The sequence below is a fragment of the Geotrypetes seraphini genome, chromosome 2, assembly GCF_902459505.1.
Source record: "Geotrypetes seraphini chromosome 2, aGeoSer1.1, whole genome shotgun sequence".
Taxonomy (NCBI): domain Eukaryota; kingdom Metazoa; phylum Chordata; class Amphibia; order Gymnophiona; family Dermophiidae; genus Geotrypetes; species Geotrypetes seraphini.
The window spans coordinates 311,062,905-311,081,780 of NC_047085.1; the positions used below are offsets into that span (position 1 = coordinate 311,062,905).

The 18,876-nt window shown below is 46.1% G+C and overlaps 1 protein-coding gene across 4 annotated transcripts in view; it reads right to left on the reverse strand.

Annotated features, from left to right (window-relative positions):
• Positions 1–18,876, reverse strand: part of TOPBP1 (DNA topoisomerase II binding protein 1) — a 302,005-nt gene that overhangs the window by 203,845 nt on the left and 79,284 nt on the right. For all 4 annotated transcript variants that reach the window (XM_033929986.1, XM_033929983.1, XM_033929985.1 and 1 more), the window contains 2 exons: positions 14,486–14,784; positions 11,739–11,911 (listed from right to left, as the gene is read on the reverse strand). In XM_033929986.1, the coding sequence (XP_033785877.1) occupies positions 11,739–11,911; positions 14,486–14,784 (472 nt within the window). The remainder of the gene's footprint in view (positions 1–11,738; positions 11,912–14,485; positions 14,785–18,876) is intronic.

Sequence of the window (18,876 nt, forward strand, 5' to 3'; positions counted from 1 at the left end):
TAGGAAACAGAGTGGGGGTAAATGGACAATACTCAGACTGGATGAGCATCACCAGTGGGGTGCTGCAGAGCTCGGTGCTTGGACCTGTGCTCTTCAACATCTTTATAAATGATCTAGACATTGGTATGACGAGTGAGGTGATTAAATTTGCGGACGATAGAAAGTTATTCAGAGTAGTGAAGACAAAGGGGGATTGCGAAGATCTGCAACGTGACATAATCAGGCTTGAGGAATGGACATCAACATGGCTGATGAAGTTCAATGTGGATAAGTGTAAAGTGATGCATGTAGGCAACAAAAATCTCATGCACGAATACAGGATTTTCTTCACACTTCTACCTCTAACCCTCTGTTGTAGTTCCTTCTTATTTCTCCTACTGTAAACCGCGTCGAGCTCTTCGAACGTGGAGATGATGCGGTATACAAACCTAAGGATTGGATTAGATTAGATTAGGATGACCGGGGCGGTACTTGGAGAAACCTCCCAGGAAAGGGACTTGGGAGTTCTGATCGACAAGTCGATGAAGCCATCCGTGCAATGTGCGGTAGTGGCGAAAAAGGCGAACAGAATGCTAGGAATGATTAAGAAGGGGATTACGAACAGATCGGAGAGGGTTATCATGCCGCTGTACCGGGCCATGGTACGCCCTCACCTGGAGTACTGCGTACAGCACTAGTCGCCGTACATGAAGAAGGACATGGTACTACTCGAAAGGGTCCAGAGAAGAGCGACTAAGATGGTTAAGGGGCTGGAGGAGTTGCCGTACAGTAAAAGATTAGAGAAACTGTGCCTTTTCTCCCTCGAACAGAGGAGATTGAGAGGGGACATGATCGAAACATTCAAGGTACTGAAGGGAATAGACTTAGTAGATAAGGACAGGTTGTTCATCCTCTCCAAGGCAGGGAGAACGAGAGGGCACTCTCTAAAATTGAAAGGGGATAGATTCCATACGAACGTAAGGAAGTTCTTCATCACTCAGAGAGTGGTAGAAAACTGGAACGCTCTTCCAGAGTCTGTCCAGGGATTCAAGACAAAGTTAGACAAGTTTCTGATGAACCAGAACGTACGCAGGTAGGGCTAGTCTCAGTTAGGGTGCTGGTCTTTGACCAAGGGCCACCGCGTGAGCGAACTGCTGGGCACGATGGACCACTATTTTGACCCAACAGCAGCAATTCTTATGTTTTTAAACCCTACCTCCCAGAAACAGACTTAGCCCAACTGCTATATGCCTATGTACTCTCTAGACTAGACTACTGCCAACTCCCTATTCAATGGCATCGCTGCAAGAGATCTAAAATGCCTCCAAAAAGTCCAGAACTCAGCAATTCGACTCCTATACAGCCTCAGCTACCATGACCCCATTACTCCCATGACCCCATTAATCCAGCGCTCTATGCAGCTCACTGGTTTACCAGTCAAAAAGTGATGCATCTTCAAAGCGCTGGTCATGACACACAAGAGATTCTACCAAAAACCCCCAGCCTATATAGCATCCAAGCTACGCCTATATACCCCTAACCGCCCCCCTCCGCTCCAAAGCAGAACAAAGACTCAGCATTCCTGCAAGGAGATCCCTCCAAATGAGTACGGAGTACAAACAATCCTACAGCCATTTCCTACCTCAGCTATGGAACCGATTACCCACACAAATCAGGTCACTAGACTCAGTAAAGACCTTCCTCTTCCTCCAATCGGGCCATTAAAAACTGCCTCCTCAATATACTTCCCTCTGTGTCTGCTGTGATTGCCCTTTGCTACTACTGTGTGTGCTTATCTACTGCTTGTCTGTCCTGAGCCCTTGTGGTACTTGCCTGCGTAGGTGTCCTTCCTTAGTATTTCTTCTTTGCTCGTCACTTCTTAAGGCCCTTCGCAAAGGTGCTCTTGCTAAGGCGAGCGCCTTTAACGCTTGTCTTTGACACGCGCCAAACGGCTGAGCGCTGTTGGCCCCTCCCCTTTTAAGGAGGAGCTCCGGTGGATGACATTGGGGATGGGCGGAGCTACCTCTCACCGATGCCCCTTGCTCTCTCCTGCCTTCTCTTGCTCCTTTTCCCCTCTCCTGTTTTCTTCTCTGCTTTTCTCTCCTCCTTTCCTGCCTCCTGCTTGCCTGCACAAGTTTATCTCTGATTCTATGCAAGCTTCTTTTCCTGCCCCATCCGACGTTGGCCAAATAACGTTTCGCCAAAAGGTTGCATGGCATGGACATTGTCACATAGCGCATGTGGGCAAATGGCACATGGCGTCGGCATTGAGCACTGCATGTGACATTTTTCAAATTATCCCTCCCAATCCCTGAAGCAGCCTTTTGGCCAACTTCGGATGGGGCAGGAAAAGAAGCTTGTATAGAGCCAGAGATAAGATTGTGATACACAGCCTACATAAGAGCCACAGATAAGTTTTTGTAGTTTTGTTGATACAATGTTCCATATCAGCATTTAAGAACTATTTGAAAGCAGCGATTACACTTGGTTATGTGAACATCTGACCAGCAATCTGAAAGCACTTTAAGAAGCATTCAGCAATACACTTTTGAATGTAATTTGTAACAAATGCAGCTCTTTAAAATTCAACAACTGTAACACAGGAGGACAGGAGGATTTTTGCCAGTGACACTAACCAATCCTCTTAAGTTAAAAGAGGTTTTTCCCTACAGGGGTCTGAGGCTTTTCCTCCTTAAACAATTATTTCTGTGTTGTTTCTATTGATTCTAATGCACTGATCCAGCTTATATGTTGAGTGATACAATTTCTAGCTGGTAAAGGGTTTGGGTTTTGTTTATGAACCCCACTATTTTCCCTTCTCCATTGAGAATATTGACCATTTAAAGTAAACCTACTCTTTGTTTTCTGTCTTTCAACCAGTTCTTAATCCATAAAGCACAGTTACTTACCGTAACAGGTGTTATCCAGGGACAGCAGGCAGATATTCTTGACTGATGGGTGACGGCACCGACGGAGCCCCGGTACGGACAATTTTAGAGTGATTGCACTCTAAGAACTTGGAAAGTTCTAGCAGGCCGCACCGCGCACACGCAAGTGCCTTCCCGCCCGACGGAGGCGCGCGGTCCCCAGTTAGGATAAGCCAGCTAAGAAGCCAACCCGGGGAGGTGGGTGGGACGCAAGAATATCTGCCTGCTGTCCCTGGATAACACCTGTTACGGTAAGTAACTGTGCTTTATCCCAGGACAAGCAGGCAGCATATTCTTGACTGATGGGTGACCTCCAAGCTAACAAAAAGAGGGATGGTGGGAAGGTTGGTCATTAGGAAAACAAATTTTGCAAAACAGATTGGCCGAAGTGTCCATCCCGTCTGGAGAAAGCATCCAGACAATAATGAGATGTAAAAGTATGAACTGAGGACCAAGTAGCAGCCTTGCAGATTTTCTCAATAGGCGTGGAGCGGAGGAAAGCCACAGATGCTGCCATAGCTCGAACTCTATGGGCCGTGACAGAACCTTCCAGTGTCAGTCCGGTCTGAGCATAACAGAAAGAAATGCACGCTGCCAGGCAATTAGACAACGTACGTTTAGACACAGGACGTCCCAATTTATTCGGATCAAAGGACAGAAAGAGTTGGGGAGCTGATCTGTGGGGCTTAGTACGCTCTAAATAGTAAGCCAGAGCCCGCTTACAGTCCAAAGTATGCAGAGCTTGTTCTCCAGAATGAGAGTGAGGTTTCGGAAAGAAGACAGGCAGAACAATGGATTGGTTGAGATGGAATTCCGAGACAATCTTAGGGAGAAACTTTGGATGTGTACGCAGAACCACCTTGTCATGATGAAAGACTGTAAAAGGTGGATCAGCAACTAGTGCATGTAGCTCACTGACCCTCCTGGCAGAGGTAAGAGCAATAAGGAAAAGTACCTTCCAAGTGAGAAACTTGAAAGGAGCAGTAGCCAAAGGTTCAAAAGGAGGCTTCATTAAGGCGGAAAGAACCACATTGAGATCCCAGATTACCGGAGGGGCTTTGAGAGGTGGTTTCACATTGAAAAGACCCCGCATGAATCTGGACACCAAGGGATGAGCCGAGAGAAGTTTTCCATGAACTGGCTCATGAAAAGCAGCAATAGCACTGAGGTGGACTCTGATGGAAGTAGACTTGAGGCCAGAGTCACTTGAGTCAGAGTCAAGTCAGACAAAGAAAGAAGATAATCCAATAAGGTCTCCACTGCAAGGGAAGTGGGATCATGATGATGAAGAAGACACCAGGAAGAAAACCGTGTCCACTTCTGATGGTAACATTACAGAGTGGCCGGTTTCCTGGAGGCATCCAGAATGGAACGAACGGGCTGAGACAAAAGAGTATCACGAGAAGTCAGCCCGAGAGAAACCAAGCTGTCAGGTGCAGAGATGGAAGGTTGGGATGCAAAAGGGTCTCCTGATGTTGCATAAGCAGAGAAGGAAACAGTGGAAGAAGGAAAGGCTCCCTGGAACTGAGCTGAAGTAGAAGGGAGAACCAATGTTGCCTGGGCCATCGTGGAGTAATCAGAATCATGGTGGCTCGTCCCCTCTTGAGCTTGAACAAGGTTCGTAACATGAGAGGCAGAGGAGGGAAAGCGTACAGGAACAGATTGGACCAATCGAGGAGAAATGCATCCGCTGCTAGACGGTGAGGGGAGTAGAGTCTGGAGCAGAATAGGGGCAGCTGGTGATTGTGAGGAGCTGCAAAGAGGTCTATCTGAGGAGTGCCCCACTGAGCGAAGATGGACTGTAGAGTTAAAGGATCGAGTGTCCACTCGTGAGGCTGGAGAATTCTGCTGAGCTTGTCCGCTAAGGAATTCTGTTCTCCCTGAATGTAGATAGCTTTCAGGAATAGCTGGTGATCTGTGGCCCAAGCCCAAATCTTCTGGGCTTCCTGGCACAAGAGGCGAGAGCCTGTCCCACCCTGCTTGTTGATGTAGTACATCGCAACTTGATTGTCTGTGCACAGCAGGAGGACCTGAGGAAAGAAAAGATGTTGGAAGGCCTTGAGGGCATAAAACATCGCTCTGAGTTCCAGGAAATTGATGTGATGTTTCATTTCCTGGGCTGTCCAAAGTCCTTGAGTTTTATAATTCGTTCAAATGAGCTCCCCAGGCATAAGGGGAGGCGTCGGTGGTGATGACAAGTTGATGAGGAGGTAGATGAAACAGAAGACCTCTGGAGAGATTTGAGGATATCAACCACCATTATAGAGACTGACGAAGAGATGATGTCACAGATATGTGTCGTGAGCAAGGATCCGTCGCTTGGGACCACTGGGTAGCTAGGGTCCATTGAGGAGTGCGCAGGTGAAGACGTGCGAGGGGTGTGACATGAACTGTGGAGGCCATGTGACCCAAGAGTATCATCATTTGCTTGGCAGAGATGGAACGTTGTGGAAGCACTTGCTGACATAGAGATTGAAGAGTTTGAAGACGGTTGGACGGCAGGAATGCTCTCATGAGGACTGTGTCCAGCACCGCTCCAATGAATTGAAGTCTCTGAGTGGGGATGAGATGAGATTTGGGTAGATTGATCTCGAACCCCAGAAGCTGTAGAAACAGGATGGTTTGGTTGGTGGCCAGGAGCACTGTTTGAGATGAATTGGCCTTGATTAACCAATCCTCCAGATAAGGAAAGACTTGAAGGTGGTGAGAGCATAGAAAGGCAGCCACCACAATCAGACATTTGGTGAACACTCTTGGAGAGGAAGCAAGACCGAATGGCAGCACCTTGTATTGGAAATGACAATGATTGATCATGAAGCGGAGGTACTGTCTGGAGGCCAGATTGACCGGAATGTGAGTGTATGCCTCTTTGAGATCGAGGGAGCATAGCCAGTCGCTTTGATGGAGAAGAGGATAAAGAGTTGCCAGAGAAAGCATCTTGAATTTCTCCTTGACCAAGCATTTGTTGAGATCGCGAAGATCTAGGATGGGTCTGAGATCCCCTGTTTTTTTGGGGACCAGAAAATAACGGGAGTAGAATCCCTGCCCCTTCTGATCTAGAGGAACTTCCTCTATGGCGTTCAGGAGGAGGAGGGATTGAACCTCCTGAAGAAGGAGAGAAGACTGAGAGGTGTTCAAAGCAGACTCTCTTGGCAGACTTTGTGCAGGACGTGTCTGAAAGTTGAGAGAGTAGCCGTGGCGGATGATGTTGAGGACCCACTGATCCGATGTGATGTTCTCCCAACGGCTGGTGTAGCAAGAAAGACGTCCTCCTATGGGTCGAGGGAGATTGGCAGATGGTGGAATACTGGCTATGCTTTGGAGAACCACATCAAAAGGGTTGGGTAGACTTTTGTGGTGGAGGAGGCTTCACCTGTTGCTGCTGGGCTGGCCTAGGTGGTTGTCGCTGTTGCTGACGCTGACATCTAGGCTGTTGAATAGCCGGTGGCAAGGGACGGGCAGCATAGCGGCGCTGGTAGGCAGATTGTTGGCGAAAAGGCCGAGCAGGTGGAGTCTTTTTCTTAGTCTTCAGGAGAGTATCCCACCGAGTCTCATGGGCAGACAGCTTTTGTGTAGTGGAATCCATGGACTCTCCGAAGAGCTCATCACCCAAGCAGGGAGCATTTGCTAGGCGGTCCAGATGATTTACATCGAGCTCTGAGACTCTGAGCCATGCCAACCGACGCATGGCAACAGACATAGCCGTGGCCCTAGAAGTCAATTCAAATGTGTCATAAATTGACCGAACTAGGAACTTGCGTAACTGGAGAAGAGAGGAAGAGCAGGCATGAAATGCAGATTTCTTGCGGTCAGGGAGGTACTTTTCAAAAGCAGCCATGTTTTGAATGAGGTGCATTAAATAAAATGAAAAATGAAAAGCGTAGTTCCCTGACCTATTGGCTAACATGGCATTCTGATATAAACGTTTGCCAAATTTGTCCATGGCTTTTCCTTCTCTGCCAGGAGGGACTGAGGCATACACACTAGCTCCCGCTGATTTCTTAAGTGTGGATTCTACCAAAAGAGACTCATGCAGGAGCTGAGGTTTGTCAAAACCAGGAATAGGGATAACCTTGTATAAGGAGTCCAATTTACGAGGAGCTCCCGGTACAGTCAGGGGAGTCTCTAAATTTTTATAAAAAGTCTCTCTTAAGATGTCATGGAGAGGAAGTTTGAGAAATTCCCTTGGAGGCTGGTCAAAGTCCAGAGCATCAAGGAATGCCTTGGATTTCTTCGACTCAGCCTCCAAGGGAATAGAAAGAGATTCACACATCTCTTTTAAGAAAGAGGTAAAAGATGTGGAATCCTGCTTAGAAGAGGGATCAGCAACAAGTTGATCCTCTTCATCAGATGAACACTCACCCTCAGATAGAAAGGGCTCTTCAGAGTCACCCCACAAATCAGGGTCCCGAATCTGAGAGCCACGGTCTCGAGACTCCGGAGTGGAGGGTTCCAGGTGTCGGGTTATGCGCACCGACTTACCCGACCTCATAGACACGGTACCAGGAGATGTGACATGCTGCGTCGGTACCGAAGTCTGCACCGCCTGGTGTTGAGCTCTCGGTTCCGGTGCTAAGATTGGCATCGAAGTCGAGGAAGCAGTGTGAACCGGTACCGACAAAGTGGATGCCGATAAAAGAGGGCGCTCCACTGTCGGTACCAGTAGTTCAGACCGGACCGGGACTGGAAGGCTCGGTGTCAAAAGTGCGGGAAGGAGTTGTTGCAACTGCTCCTTAAGTTGCACTTGCAGGACAGCAGCAATCCGCTCGTCCAGCGAAGGCACCGGTACCACCTTTTTCTTCTGCGGTACCTGTGGTGCTGCTCTACGCTCCGAGGATGAGGAACCTGATGTCGAGGGGCTCACCTCAATAGGAGCGGAGCGCTTCCGTGGGCGCCTCAAGGTCGGCAGGATTGGACTCGCTGCTACTGAGACCGGAGGACGCTCCAACGGAGATGGCTTCTTAGCCGGCTTACCTGAGTGTTGCGACGCCGGCGCGGCGTCGACGAAGTGGGTGCCTGGTGCCGACTGAGGTGGTGCCGATGCCGGTGTCGATGTCGCAGGGTCAGACATATCGGCACCGAAAAGCAAACGTCGAAGACCACAACATTCTACATCCAACTCAATCTGGTTTCAGAGCCAATCACAGCACAGAAACATTACTGGTATCTTTACTTGATATAGCCCGACAGCACCTCAGCAAAGGAAACAAGTTACTAATCATCCAACTCGACCTTTCAGCAGCATTTGACTTAGTAGATCATCTAATACTTCTTCAGACACTAGATGCCATAGGAATAACTGGTAAAGTTCACAACTGGTTCCAAGGCTTCCTTCAAACAAGATCATATAGAGTTAAGTCAAAAGATATTTTATCTGAACCCTGGACAAACCCCTGCGGAGTACCACAAGGATCCCCACTATCGCCCATACTATTCAACCTCTTCATAGCTTCCTTAGGCACTGCCCTAGACGCCCTAAATATAACATCTTTCAGTTACGCAGATGACATAACCATCATTCTCCCATTTGACATACAAGACCCCAGCTCCAATGAACACCTGATAACAACACTGGAAACTGTAGAAAAATGGATGAAGAACCATAAATTGAAACTGAATTCAGAGAAAACCAAATTCCTACTACTAGAGAAGGAACAAAAGCAATCTATAACAGAACTGGAAGTAAATACAATCAAATATCCCAAACAGAGCACTCTAAAAATTCTAGGAATACAATTAGATAGACGCTGCACTATGCAGACACAGATACACAAAGTCATACAGAAGGCATTCTTCACCATGTGAAACCTAAGAAAAATAAGAAATTTCTTTACCAAAGAACACAAGATCATTGTGCAATCCCTCACACTCAGTAACTTGGATTACTGCAACAGCCTCTACCTAACATGTCCTAACAATATGATAAAACAACTACAGACAGTTCAGAACATTGCCATCAGACTCATCTACTGTCTCAGCAAATTTGACCACATCACTCCCGCCTATATAGACTCTCACTGGCTTCCGATAAAAGCAAGAACTCAATTCAAGTTCTATTGTCTGCTGTTTAAGATAACCCATGGAACTGCCCCGTTACCTAAACAACCGCCTAAACCGCTACCGCTCATCCAGATCAAGAAGAACTCAAAACCTATTCACCTTCCCACCTAATAATGGAACCCGTCTTAAGAAACTATACGACAGCCTTCTAGCGACACAGGCAGCAAAAATTGACCCCACAATCACCAAACTAATGATCAATACAACAGACATCAAAGTGTTTCGAAAAGAAATCAAAACATTTCTATTCAGAAAACACGTCATTACCAACTAATATCCTCCCTTTATGCACACGCTCTCCCTCGATAGAATAACACATTAATTCAATTCTTAGAACCTTTCCTATCATACTTACTCTGATTCCTATATAAACATTTTCCACACTATCCAATAAATTTCTTACGTCATTATTAGGTAACTTCCAATCTGTAAACTGTATATACTGATAATCTCCATTATATTCTGTTATCACTTGATTCCCTTGATATGTAATTCTCATAATTGAATCCTCTACCACACCATGTAATATACACGAATCACTGTTATGTAATTTATCTAGATAATCTTTATTACACAATTCTTTTGGTAATTCCTATAATTTGTATTCCGCCTTGAACAATATATAATGTATAATGTATTCGAAATTAATTTTCCTATGAACTGTTTTCCTACCTTCTTCTACTCTATGTTTATAACCTAACTAATTTATTTTTCTCAAGTACTTTAGCAAGAATGTGAGCCTTTGGGACAGTCAGGGAACTCTAAGTACTTTCTCTTCATCTTAATTAATCTTACTTATTGCATTTCTTCTGTTTCTACTGTAAACCGCTTAGAACCTCACGGTACAGCGGTATATAAGAAATAAAATTATTATTATTATTTGTCGGTTTTTTAATGTACGTTTTTTCAAAGTGGCACAACGGGTGCAGGTAGAAGCCTGATGCTCTGGACCCAGGCACTGTAAGCACCAATTGTGCGGGTCCGTAAGAGAGATAGGCCGTGCACACCGCTGGCACTTTTTAAAATCTGGCTGGGGGGGCATGAAAGGAAAAACGGCTTCTGCCAAATCGAAGGTCGAGGCCTCGATGGCGGCAGCAGGCCCCGCCGGGGCAAAACCGACGAAATGAAGAAAAAAGAAAAAAACTGTTTTGTTTTTTTTTTAAAGAAAATAATAAAAGAAAAAAAGGAAATATAATTTCCAAAAAGATTTCGCGAGCGGGAAGGCGACAGAAAAAAATCTTTTCAACAGCCGTTGAAAAGTGCGACTTCTTAGCTCCGCGGAAACTAAGAAACTGGGGACCGCGCGCCTCCGTCGGGCGGGAAGGCACTTGCGCGTGCGCGGTGCGGCCTGCTAGAACTTTCCAAGTTCTTAGAGTGCAATCACTCTAAAATTGTCGGTGCCGTCACCCATCAGTCAAGAATATGCTGCCTGCTTGTCCTGGGATAATAGGACATTACCTCCTATCCCATGATTTTCTAATTTCCTCAGAAGTCTTTCATGAGGTACTTTGTCAAATGCCTTTTGAAAATGCAAATACATGATATCAACTGGCTCACTTTTATTCACATGTTCATTCACCCTTTCAAAGAAATGCAGTAGATTGGTGAGGCAAGATTTCCCTTGACTAAATCCATGTTGGCTTTCTCCTATTAACCCATGCTTATGTATATATTCTGTTATTTTCTTCTTTATAATAGTCTCTACCATTTTGCCTGGCACCAACATCAGACTCACTGGTTTATAATTTCTCAGATTTCCCAGATCACCTCTGGAACCTTTTGTAAAAGTCGGCATCACATTGGCTACCCTCCAGTCTTCTGAGACTGTGTTGGATTTTAAAGATAAATTACAAATTACAGTGGTACCTTGGAATCCGAACTTAATCCGTTCTAGAACCCCGTTCGGATTCCAAAACGTTCGAGTTCCAAGACAATTTTTCCCATTGAAAATAATGGAAACAGCATTGATCCATTCCTGGGTCCCAACCCCCTCCCCAGACTCCCCCAATGGTTTCCCTAAGATCGCTGGCAGGAGGGTACCCAACCCCTCCTGCCAGACCCACCAACGGCCCCCCTAAGATCACCGGCAGGAGGGTGCCCAACTCCTCCTGCCGGACCTGCCAACAGCTCCCCTAAGATAGCCGGCAGTAGGGTGCCCAACCCCCCCTTAACGAAACCTTCCACCCAGAACCCCCCCTCGCAATTGGACGGACAGCTCCTCATACTGTCTGGCCAGCAGGCCCACCTCTGTCCAAATGAGGCGGACCCGCCCCTCCACTGCCCAACCCAGAGGATCCTAGGGCCTGATTGGCCCAAGCACCTAAGGCCCCTCCTAAAGCAGAGTTCGGATTCCGAGACAAAATTTACTACAAAAAAAGTTTGGATTCCAAAACGTTTAAGTTCTGGGGCATTCGGATTCCGAGGTACCACTGTACTAACAATAGCTCAGCCCAGAGTCTGTTGGGTTTTCAGAATCCCATAATGAGTATGAATATGATGAACTGGCACATACTGACTTTCTAATGTGCGAGTTAAATTTGAATGCATGTTTATTGTAGATTTCTTGAAAATCCTACTGGAAGCTACCATTAGAAAAATTACAGCAGTTTAGTCATAATAAAAGCAGACATCTGCAAGTGAAATAAGTACAAGTATAGTCTTGAGGCAGGATCTTGTTTGTCATGGTTTATTTTACTATTTCTATAACATTCAACAAAAGCTATTTACAAAAAATAAATAAATAAAAGAAACCAACAAGTGCATGTAACATACCGTGCTCCAAGAAGGTTCGCTAAGTACATCAGTGAATCTCTCTCTGCACCAGCAAACTGACTGACAGAAAGCACACAGTTGTCCAGTGGAGTGCTTCCTTCCACCACAGTCAGGGGTGTAAAAAGGGGATTTGATTGGGGGTCCAAAAGTTGCTCAAGTTCTATGCACATACCCTTTAAAAAACAAACAAACAAACAGTAAGTCACTTGAAGATGAGAAAGGATCAGATAAAGTTACTTTTTTTTGTTTAATTCTTTATTGATTTTCAAATTTTGATAGTGCCAATACAACTATTTTAAACATGAGCATTATACATAACACACTTAAAATACACAAAATTAATACATTACCAATCATTTTCTCCCTCCCATCCTCACTATTACTGCATATTGTGGTCACCACTTCAGCCTAACACAGGCAAGGCCAAGATACAGGTGACTACAAACACAGTACTTTTTGCGTGTGACCCGGACCGGAGTCACCCTGCAGGCTGGATTGGAGTTCAAATACAAAACACACAAAAAAAAAACTTAATCAAATGGTTGAAAATATCTTTCAGCTTTACTCTGGCTCAATATACAGGTAAGTCATTCATCAGCCGTGATATCAATGGCAATGGCCAAACTAACAGTCCCAAAACATGTCCAAAACAAGGAAAAATAAAGTTCAACACAAACTCAGGCTGAAAACTCAGCTTCTCTTTGTCAGTCCAAAACTTTCAAGTCATTTGGGTAGCAGCACAACACACAGTCCAGTGCACTGCTTTGCAAAACAACAGTGCTTCAAACAAAGAAAAAACAAGCCTCTGGCAGGTTTGAGATAACTGCCAGGAAGAAGGAGATAGCTCTAGGTTTGCAATTTAAAGCAAAAAAAACAGCTTTACAAAATTCCCACCCAGCTGGAAGCAAACCTCTCCCCGCTTCTCCAAGCTTTTCCACAATAATTCTCAACTAGTGCTTTATAGGAAAATCAAAACACTACCCAAACATTTCACTGGCAATTTCACTCACAGTTTGTGGCAACAAGCTAAGTCCACCTGCATTCTTTCAGGGTAATCAACTTCCACATCAGCACAGGTTTCTTCAAAATCCATAGGCTCTTCCCTGAGCCTGGACAAGTCCTCTGCTGGGTCAATCTCACTCCATTCCATAGGGACAGGACCATTGACCCTGTTTGGCTTGGGAAGCACCCTAGGGAGGCAAGGCACAAACTTCCTCCCTAACCTGTTGCCTTGTTTGAAAGCCACGGTTGGCTTTTCTACTCTTGGGGAGTGTCCTGACCTAGCAGTGTCAGCTGACGACCAGGGACCTCTAGAGCTCCCCTGGTGGTGATACATATTATGTTCCTCACCTTCATCTTCCCAGATCCTGGACTTTCTCTGCCGGGTTTCTAGTTTAACCCTGGGGTTTTTTATTTCAGTTAAAGCTTGGGTCGGGCTTACATCTGCTTGGTCACAATATGCATATATTATTGCAATATTATAGATAAATACCTTTAGCAATCCCAAATACCTTCCCCTCCCCCCCCCCCCCCCCCCCCCCCCGGATATGTAAGGAATCTATAAAAAGGGAGATACCTGACATTCATTGCAATTCAACATATGCAGTCAATGGGCTCCACAGCTTACTGAATATCATACTAGACCCACAAACACTCCGCATTCATTCTCTCATATTTATATGTGGAATAAATATTTGCCCACCAAAATATGTAATTCAGTCTGTCGCAACTCTTCCAGATAAAGTTACTTGATTAAAATACTCCACCTCAATCACCTTTAAAAATAAGGGTAAAAATTCAGTAGCCAGGTGGTCACCAGCTGCCATTAAATATTAACTGGCCACCACAGTTCATCAGTAGGCGATCACCTGATATTCATGGTTCAGAGATACTTTGCCAAAAACCATAATGACAAATTAGACCATCAGCATTATCAGAAATATATGGCCAAATACAGTTCTTCTCAATCCAGTCCCTGGGGCACTCTCAGATATTTTTCAAGATATTCACAAGGAACATGAATGAGATTTGCATGCACTGCCTTCATTATGCATATTTGTAAGTACTTATCTCTCATTGCTGAAACAGCACATCTTAAAATAAGTAACATTTTTTTATTTGGGTTTTTTGATGGAACTGTTGGGTGTGTTGTGATAGAAAATGTCTGCCTTTCCAGCTGTGAATATGGATACCCACTTTAAGTTTATAAATGTTTAATAATTACAGGTTTTTTAAAAAATTAAATTCACCCGGATTAAAAGATTTGAGTATTTATAGAACAAGGAAAACAAAAAGATAAATGTGTGTCAATATTTGTACTGCTGCTGGATAATTTGTAACTGAAGATAAAATAACCATGGAAGATGTTTAATGGCATTTGCTCAGTAGGTTTTACGTAAATAAAAATAAATTACACAAAAGAATCCACTTAACAGGCAGCAAAGACCAGTACAAATAAAAGAACTTTCACTTTACATTCCTCCTTTTAAACAGCTACAGGAAGACATGCCTGTGGGCAATATATCCTTCAAACAGCTTAGCTGTAAGGAAAGCTTATCAAGAAAAGATTCTTCTTACCAGAAATGCCATACTTAATTTTTCTCTCTTAAAGCTATAACATTTTTATATATACTGTATATATTTGGGTTTTTTTTAGTTCTTTAGCCCATCCTCCCCAAAAGCTTAGAACGGGTTACAAAAAATACATTCACATTACCATATAACATCCTCCTGCTCTTCATCCTTACCAGCCATGTGTTGGTGACTACTTCTACAGTTGGTTCCACGTCACAGCCCAGCAAAGGGACTACAGCATAGTCTGCAATGGTCCGTTTTTGAGGAGACAAGACCTTTCCCCCATTTTTCTTTATGATATCTGCAATGCAAGACTCATCCTCTTCAACAAAGCCCAGAATCAGGAAACTCCGCATATTTAAAGTTCCTTCAACTACAGTGCCTGGCGTGTTAAAAGACAGTAGGGTAGCATTTGTGCTGCTTTGAGTAGTGTTGTCCCTGTAGTTCACCACACTATGGTTTCCAGCATCAACTAAGAGAGAAACAAAGTACTTATTATAAGCAAACTTCAGACAGGATTCAAATCTAACAAGTTACAGTATGTAAGATCGGTGATTGTTTAAAATCAGGCTGAGCAGCAATGAAATGTAAATCTTGAAATATTATAGGAAAAAAGTGAATGCTTCTTGTATTCAGGCACCATCATGAAGCCAAGATGATCAATAAACAGAGCTCCTACAACCACTAAGGCTTACTTCTATTAGAATACTATCCTAACTTCAATATGAAAGGGATAGCAATGTTACTTACCGTAACAGTTGTTATCCAAGGACAGCAGGCAGCTATTCTCACTAGTGGGTGATGTCATCCGACAGAGCCCCGATACGGACATCTCACAAGCATGTCTTGCTTGAAGAAACTCAGAAGTTTCGAGATGCCCGCACCGCGCATGCGCCAGTGCCTTCCCGCCCGTTGGACCGGGCGTGTCTCCTCAGTTCAGGTAGCTAGCCTGAGAAGCCAACCCAGGGGAGGTGGGTGGGACGTGAGAATAGCTGCCTGCTGTCCCTGGATAACAACTGTTACGGTAAGTAACATTGCTTTATCCCAGGACAAGCAGGCAGGTATTCTCACTAGTGGGTGACCTCCAAGCTAACCTCAATGGGATGGTGGGAGTGTTGGCAACTTAAGAGAATAAATTTTGTAACACTGTTTGGCCAAACTGTCCATCCCGTCTGGAGAAAGTATCCAGACAATAATGAGAGGTGAAGGTATGAACCGAGGACCAAGTGGCAGCCTTACAAATCTCCTCAATTGGTGTCGATCTGAGGAAGGCTACAGAGGTTGCCATTGCTCTGACCTTATGGGCTGTGACCCTACAAGGAAGGGATAATCCAGCCTGGGCATAGCAGGAAGAGATACAAGCCGCCATCCAGTTGGAGATGGTACGCTTCGATACAGGTCATCCCAACTTGTTCGGATCAAAGGAGACGAAAAGTTGAGGAGCAGTTCTGTGTGGCTTGGTGCGATCCAGGTAGAAAGCCAAAGCACGTTTACAGTCCAGAGTGTGAAGAGCTGATTCTCCATGATGAGAATGAGGTTTTGGAAAAAATACTGGAAGTACAATGGACTGGTTGAGATGAAATTCAGAGACCACTTTAGGCAGGAATTTCGGATGAGTGCGGAGGACCACCTTGTCATGATGGAATACTGTGAAAGGTGGATCCGCCACCAAGGCCTGAAGCTCACTGACCCTGCGAGCAGACGTGAGGGCCACCAGAAAAACCACTTTCCAGGTGAGATACTTAAGTGGAGCCCTGTTGAGAGGTTCAAACGGAGGCTTCATGAGTTGAGAAAGGACGACATTGAGATCCCAAACCACGGGAGGAGGTTTGATAGGAGGATTGACATGGAAAAGTCCTTTCATAAATTTGGAAACCACAGGATGAGCAGAAAGAGGTTTCCCCTGTAGAGGCTGATGGAAAGCCGCAATAGCACTCAGGTGGACTCTTATAGATGTAGACTTGAGACCAGACTGAGACAGGTGTAGAAGATAGTCCAACACAGAGGATAGGGAAGCTCGCTGAGGCTCCTTGGCATTGGAAATACACCAGGAAGAGAATCTAGTCCACTTTTGGGAGTAGCATTGTCGAGTAGCAGGCTTCCTGGAAGCCTCTAAGACATCCCTCACCGCTTGAGAAAACTGGTGAGGAGTTACGTTGAGAGGAACCAAGCTGTCAGGTGGAGAGACTGCAGGTTGGGATGAAGCAGTGATCCTTGATGTTGAGTAAGCAGAGAAGGAAACACTGGAAGAAGGACTGGTGTCCTGCTGCTGAGTCGAAGCAGAAGGGAGAACCAAGGTTGTCTGGGCCACCGAGGAGCTATGAGAATCATGGTGGCTTGGTCCGATTTCAATTTGACCAGAGTCTTTTGAATGAGAGGAAACGGAGGAAACGCATACAGAAATCGATTCCTCCAATCCAGCAGAAAGGCATCTGCCTCGAGGCGATGAGGAGTGTAGATCCTGGAGCAAAACTGAGGCAGTTTGAAGTTGTGGGGAGCCGCAAAGAGGTCTATCTGTGGCGTCCCCCATTGTGCAAAGATCTGATGAAGGGGGTTGGAATGGAGAGTCCATTCGTGAGGCTGGAGGAGTCGACTCAAGTTGTCTGCCAAGACATTGTCCTTCCCCTGAATGTAGACAGCCTTGAGGAAGGCATTATGGCGAACTGCCCAATCCCAGACTCTGAGAGCTTCCTGGCAGAGGGAGGCCGATCCCGTGCCTCCCTGCTTGTTGACATAGTACATGGCGACCTGGTTGTCCGTGCGGATGAGGATCACCATGTCGTGAAGCAGATGTTGAAAAGTTTGAAGAGCGTAGAAGATTGCTCTGAGCTCCAGAAGATTGATCTGATGGAGGCGGTCCGCACTGGTCCAGAATCCCTGAGTGCGAAGCCCATCCAGATGAGCCCCCCAGGCATAGGCCGAGGAATCAGTTGTGAGAACCTTCTGATGAGGAGGAGTGTGAAACAGCAAACCTCTGGATAGATTCGAAGAGGTCATCCACCAAAGTAGAGACTGCCAAAGAGTAGGAGTGACTATGATGTGTCGAGTCAATGGGTCTGACACTTGAGTCCATTGAGAAGCTAGGGTCCACTGAGGAATTCTGAGATGGAGCCTGGCAAAGGGTGTCACATGAACTGTAGAGGCCATGTGGCCCAGGAGGACCATCATGTGTCTCGCTGAGATGGACTGGCAGAGATGAAGAAGAGCATCCATGCGCTGAGGAGGAAGGAATGCTCGAAGCTGAATGGTGTCCAGTACCGCCCCGATGAAGGGAAGGGACTGGGTAGGCTGCAGATGGGATTTGGGGAAGTTGATCTCGAAGCCCAAGCTCTGCAGGAAGCAGATCGTGGTCAAGGTCACCGAAATGACCTCTGGAGCAGAAGGGGCCTTGATGAGCCAGTCGTCGAGGTAGGGAAATACCTGAAGACCCCTGTTCCGGAGTGCAGCAGCCACCACCACCAGACACTTCGTGAAGACTCTGGGAGACGAGGACAGGCCGAAAGGAAGCACTCGATACTGCAGATGTAGATGTCCCACCCGAAATCTGAGGAATTGGCGGGAGGCCGGATGAATGGGAATGTGAGTGTAGGCCTCCTTGAGATCCAGAGAGCATAACCAGTCGTTCCGCTCGAGGAGGGGGTAGAGAGAAGCAAGGGTCAACATGCGAAACCTCTCCTTTACTAAAAACTTGTTGAGGACTCGAAGGTCCAGGATGGGTCGTAGGTCGCCCGTCTTCTTCGGGACGAGGAAGTACCGGGAGTAAAAACCCCGGTTGTGCTGGTCCACCGGAACCGGCTCGACGGCCCGAAGCCGAAGCAAAGCCTGAGCCTCCTGAAGAAGGGCGGTCTGCGTTAAGTTGGAAGGATACTCTCTTGGAGGGTGGTCCGGGGAGACCCGATGGAAATGAAGAGAGTATCCTTCTCTTACGATAGAAAGGACCCAGAGGTCGGTGGTAATAGCCTCCCATCGATGGTAAAAATGATGGAGGCGACCCCCGATGGGAAAAATAGGGGGATGCAGAACGAGGTCGGTTATGCTCACTGGAAGAGAGTCAAAAAGGCTGAGTAGCCTTCGGTGCAGCCGGCGGCTGAGGTTTCTGCTGAGCCTTCTGGGGAGGCTGTCTCTTCGCCGGTTGTCTCGCAGCAGGAGTCTGACGAGGGGTGTAGCGCCGCTGATAAATCAAAGGCGGTCTAGAAGGTCGAGACTGCTGAGGCTTGGGCTTAGGCCGAAGGATAGATTGAAAAGACTTTTCATGATCCGAAAGTTTCTTGGTAACAGTTTCGATAGACTCGTCGAATAAATCAGTGCCCGCACAAGGCACATTGGCAAGTCTGTCTTGGAGGTTCAGATCCATGTCAATTGTCCAAAGCCATGCTAATCGACGCATGGCCACGGAACAGGCGGCAGCACGTGCCGAGAGCTCGAAGGCATCGTACGAGGACTGCATCAGCTGAAGACGTAGCTGGGAAAGGGAGGCTACCACTTCCTCGAACTCGAATCGAGCCTGAGCATCAATGTAAGGAGTAAACTTGCGGAGCACCGGCAAGAAGAACTCCAAATATGA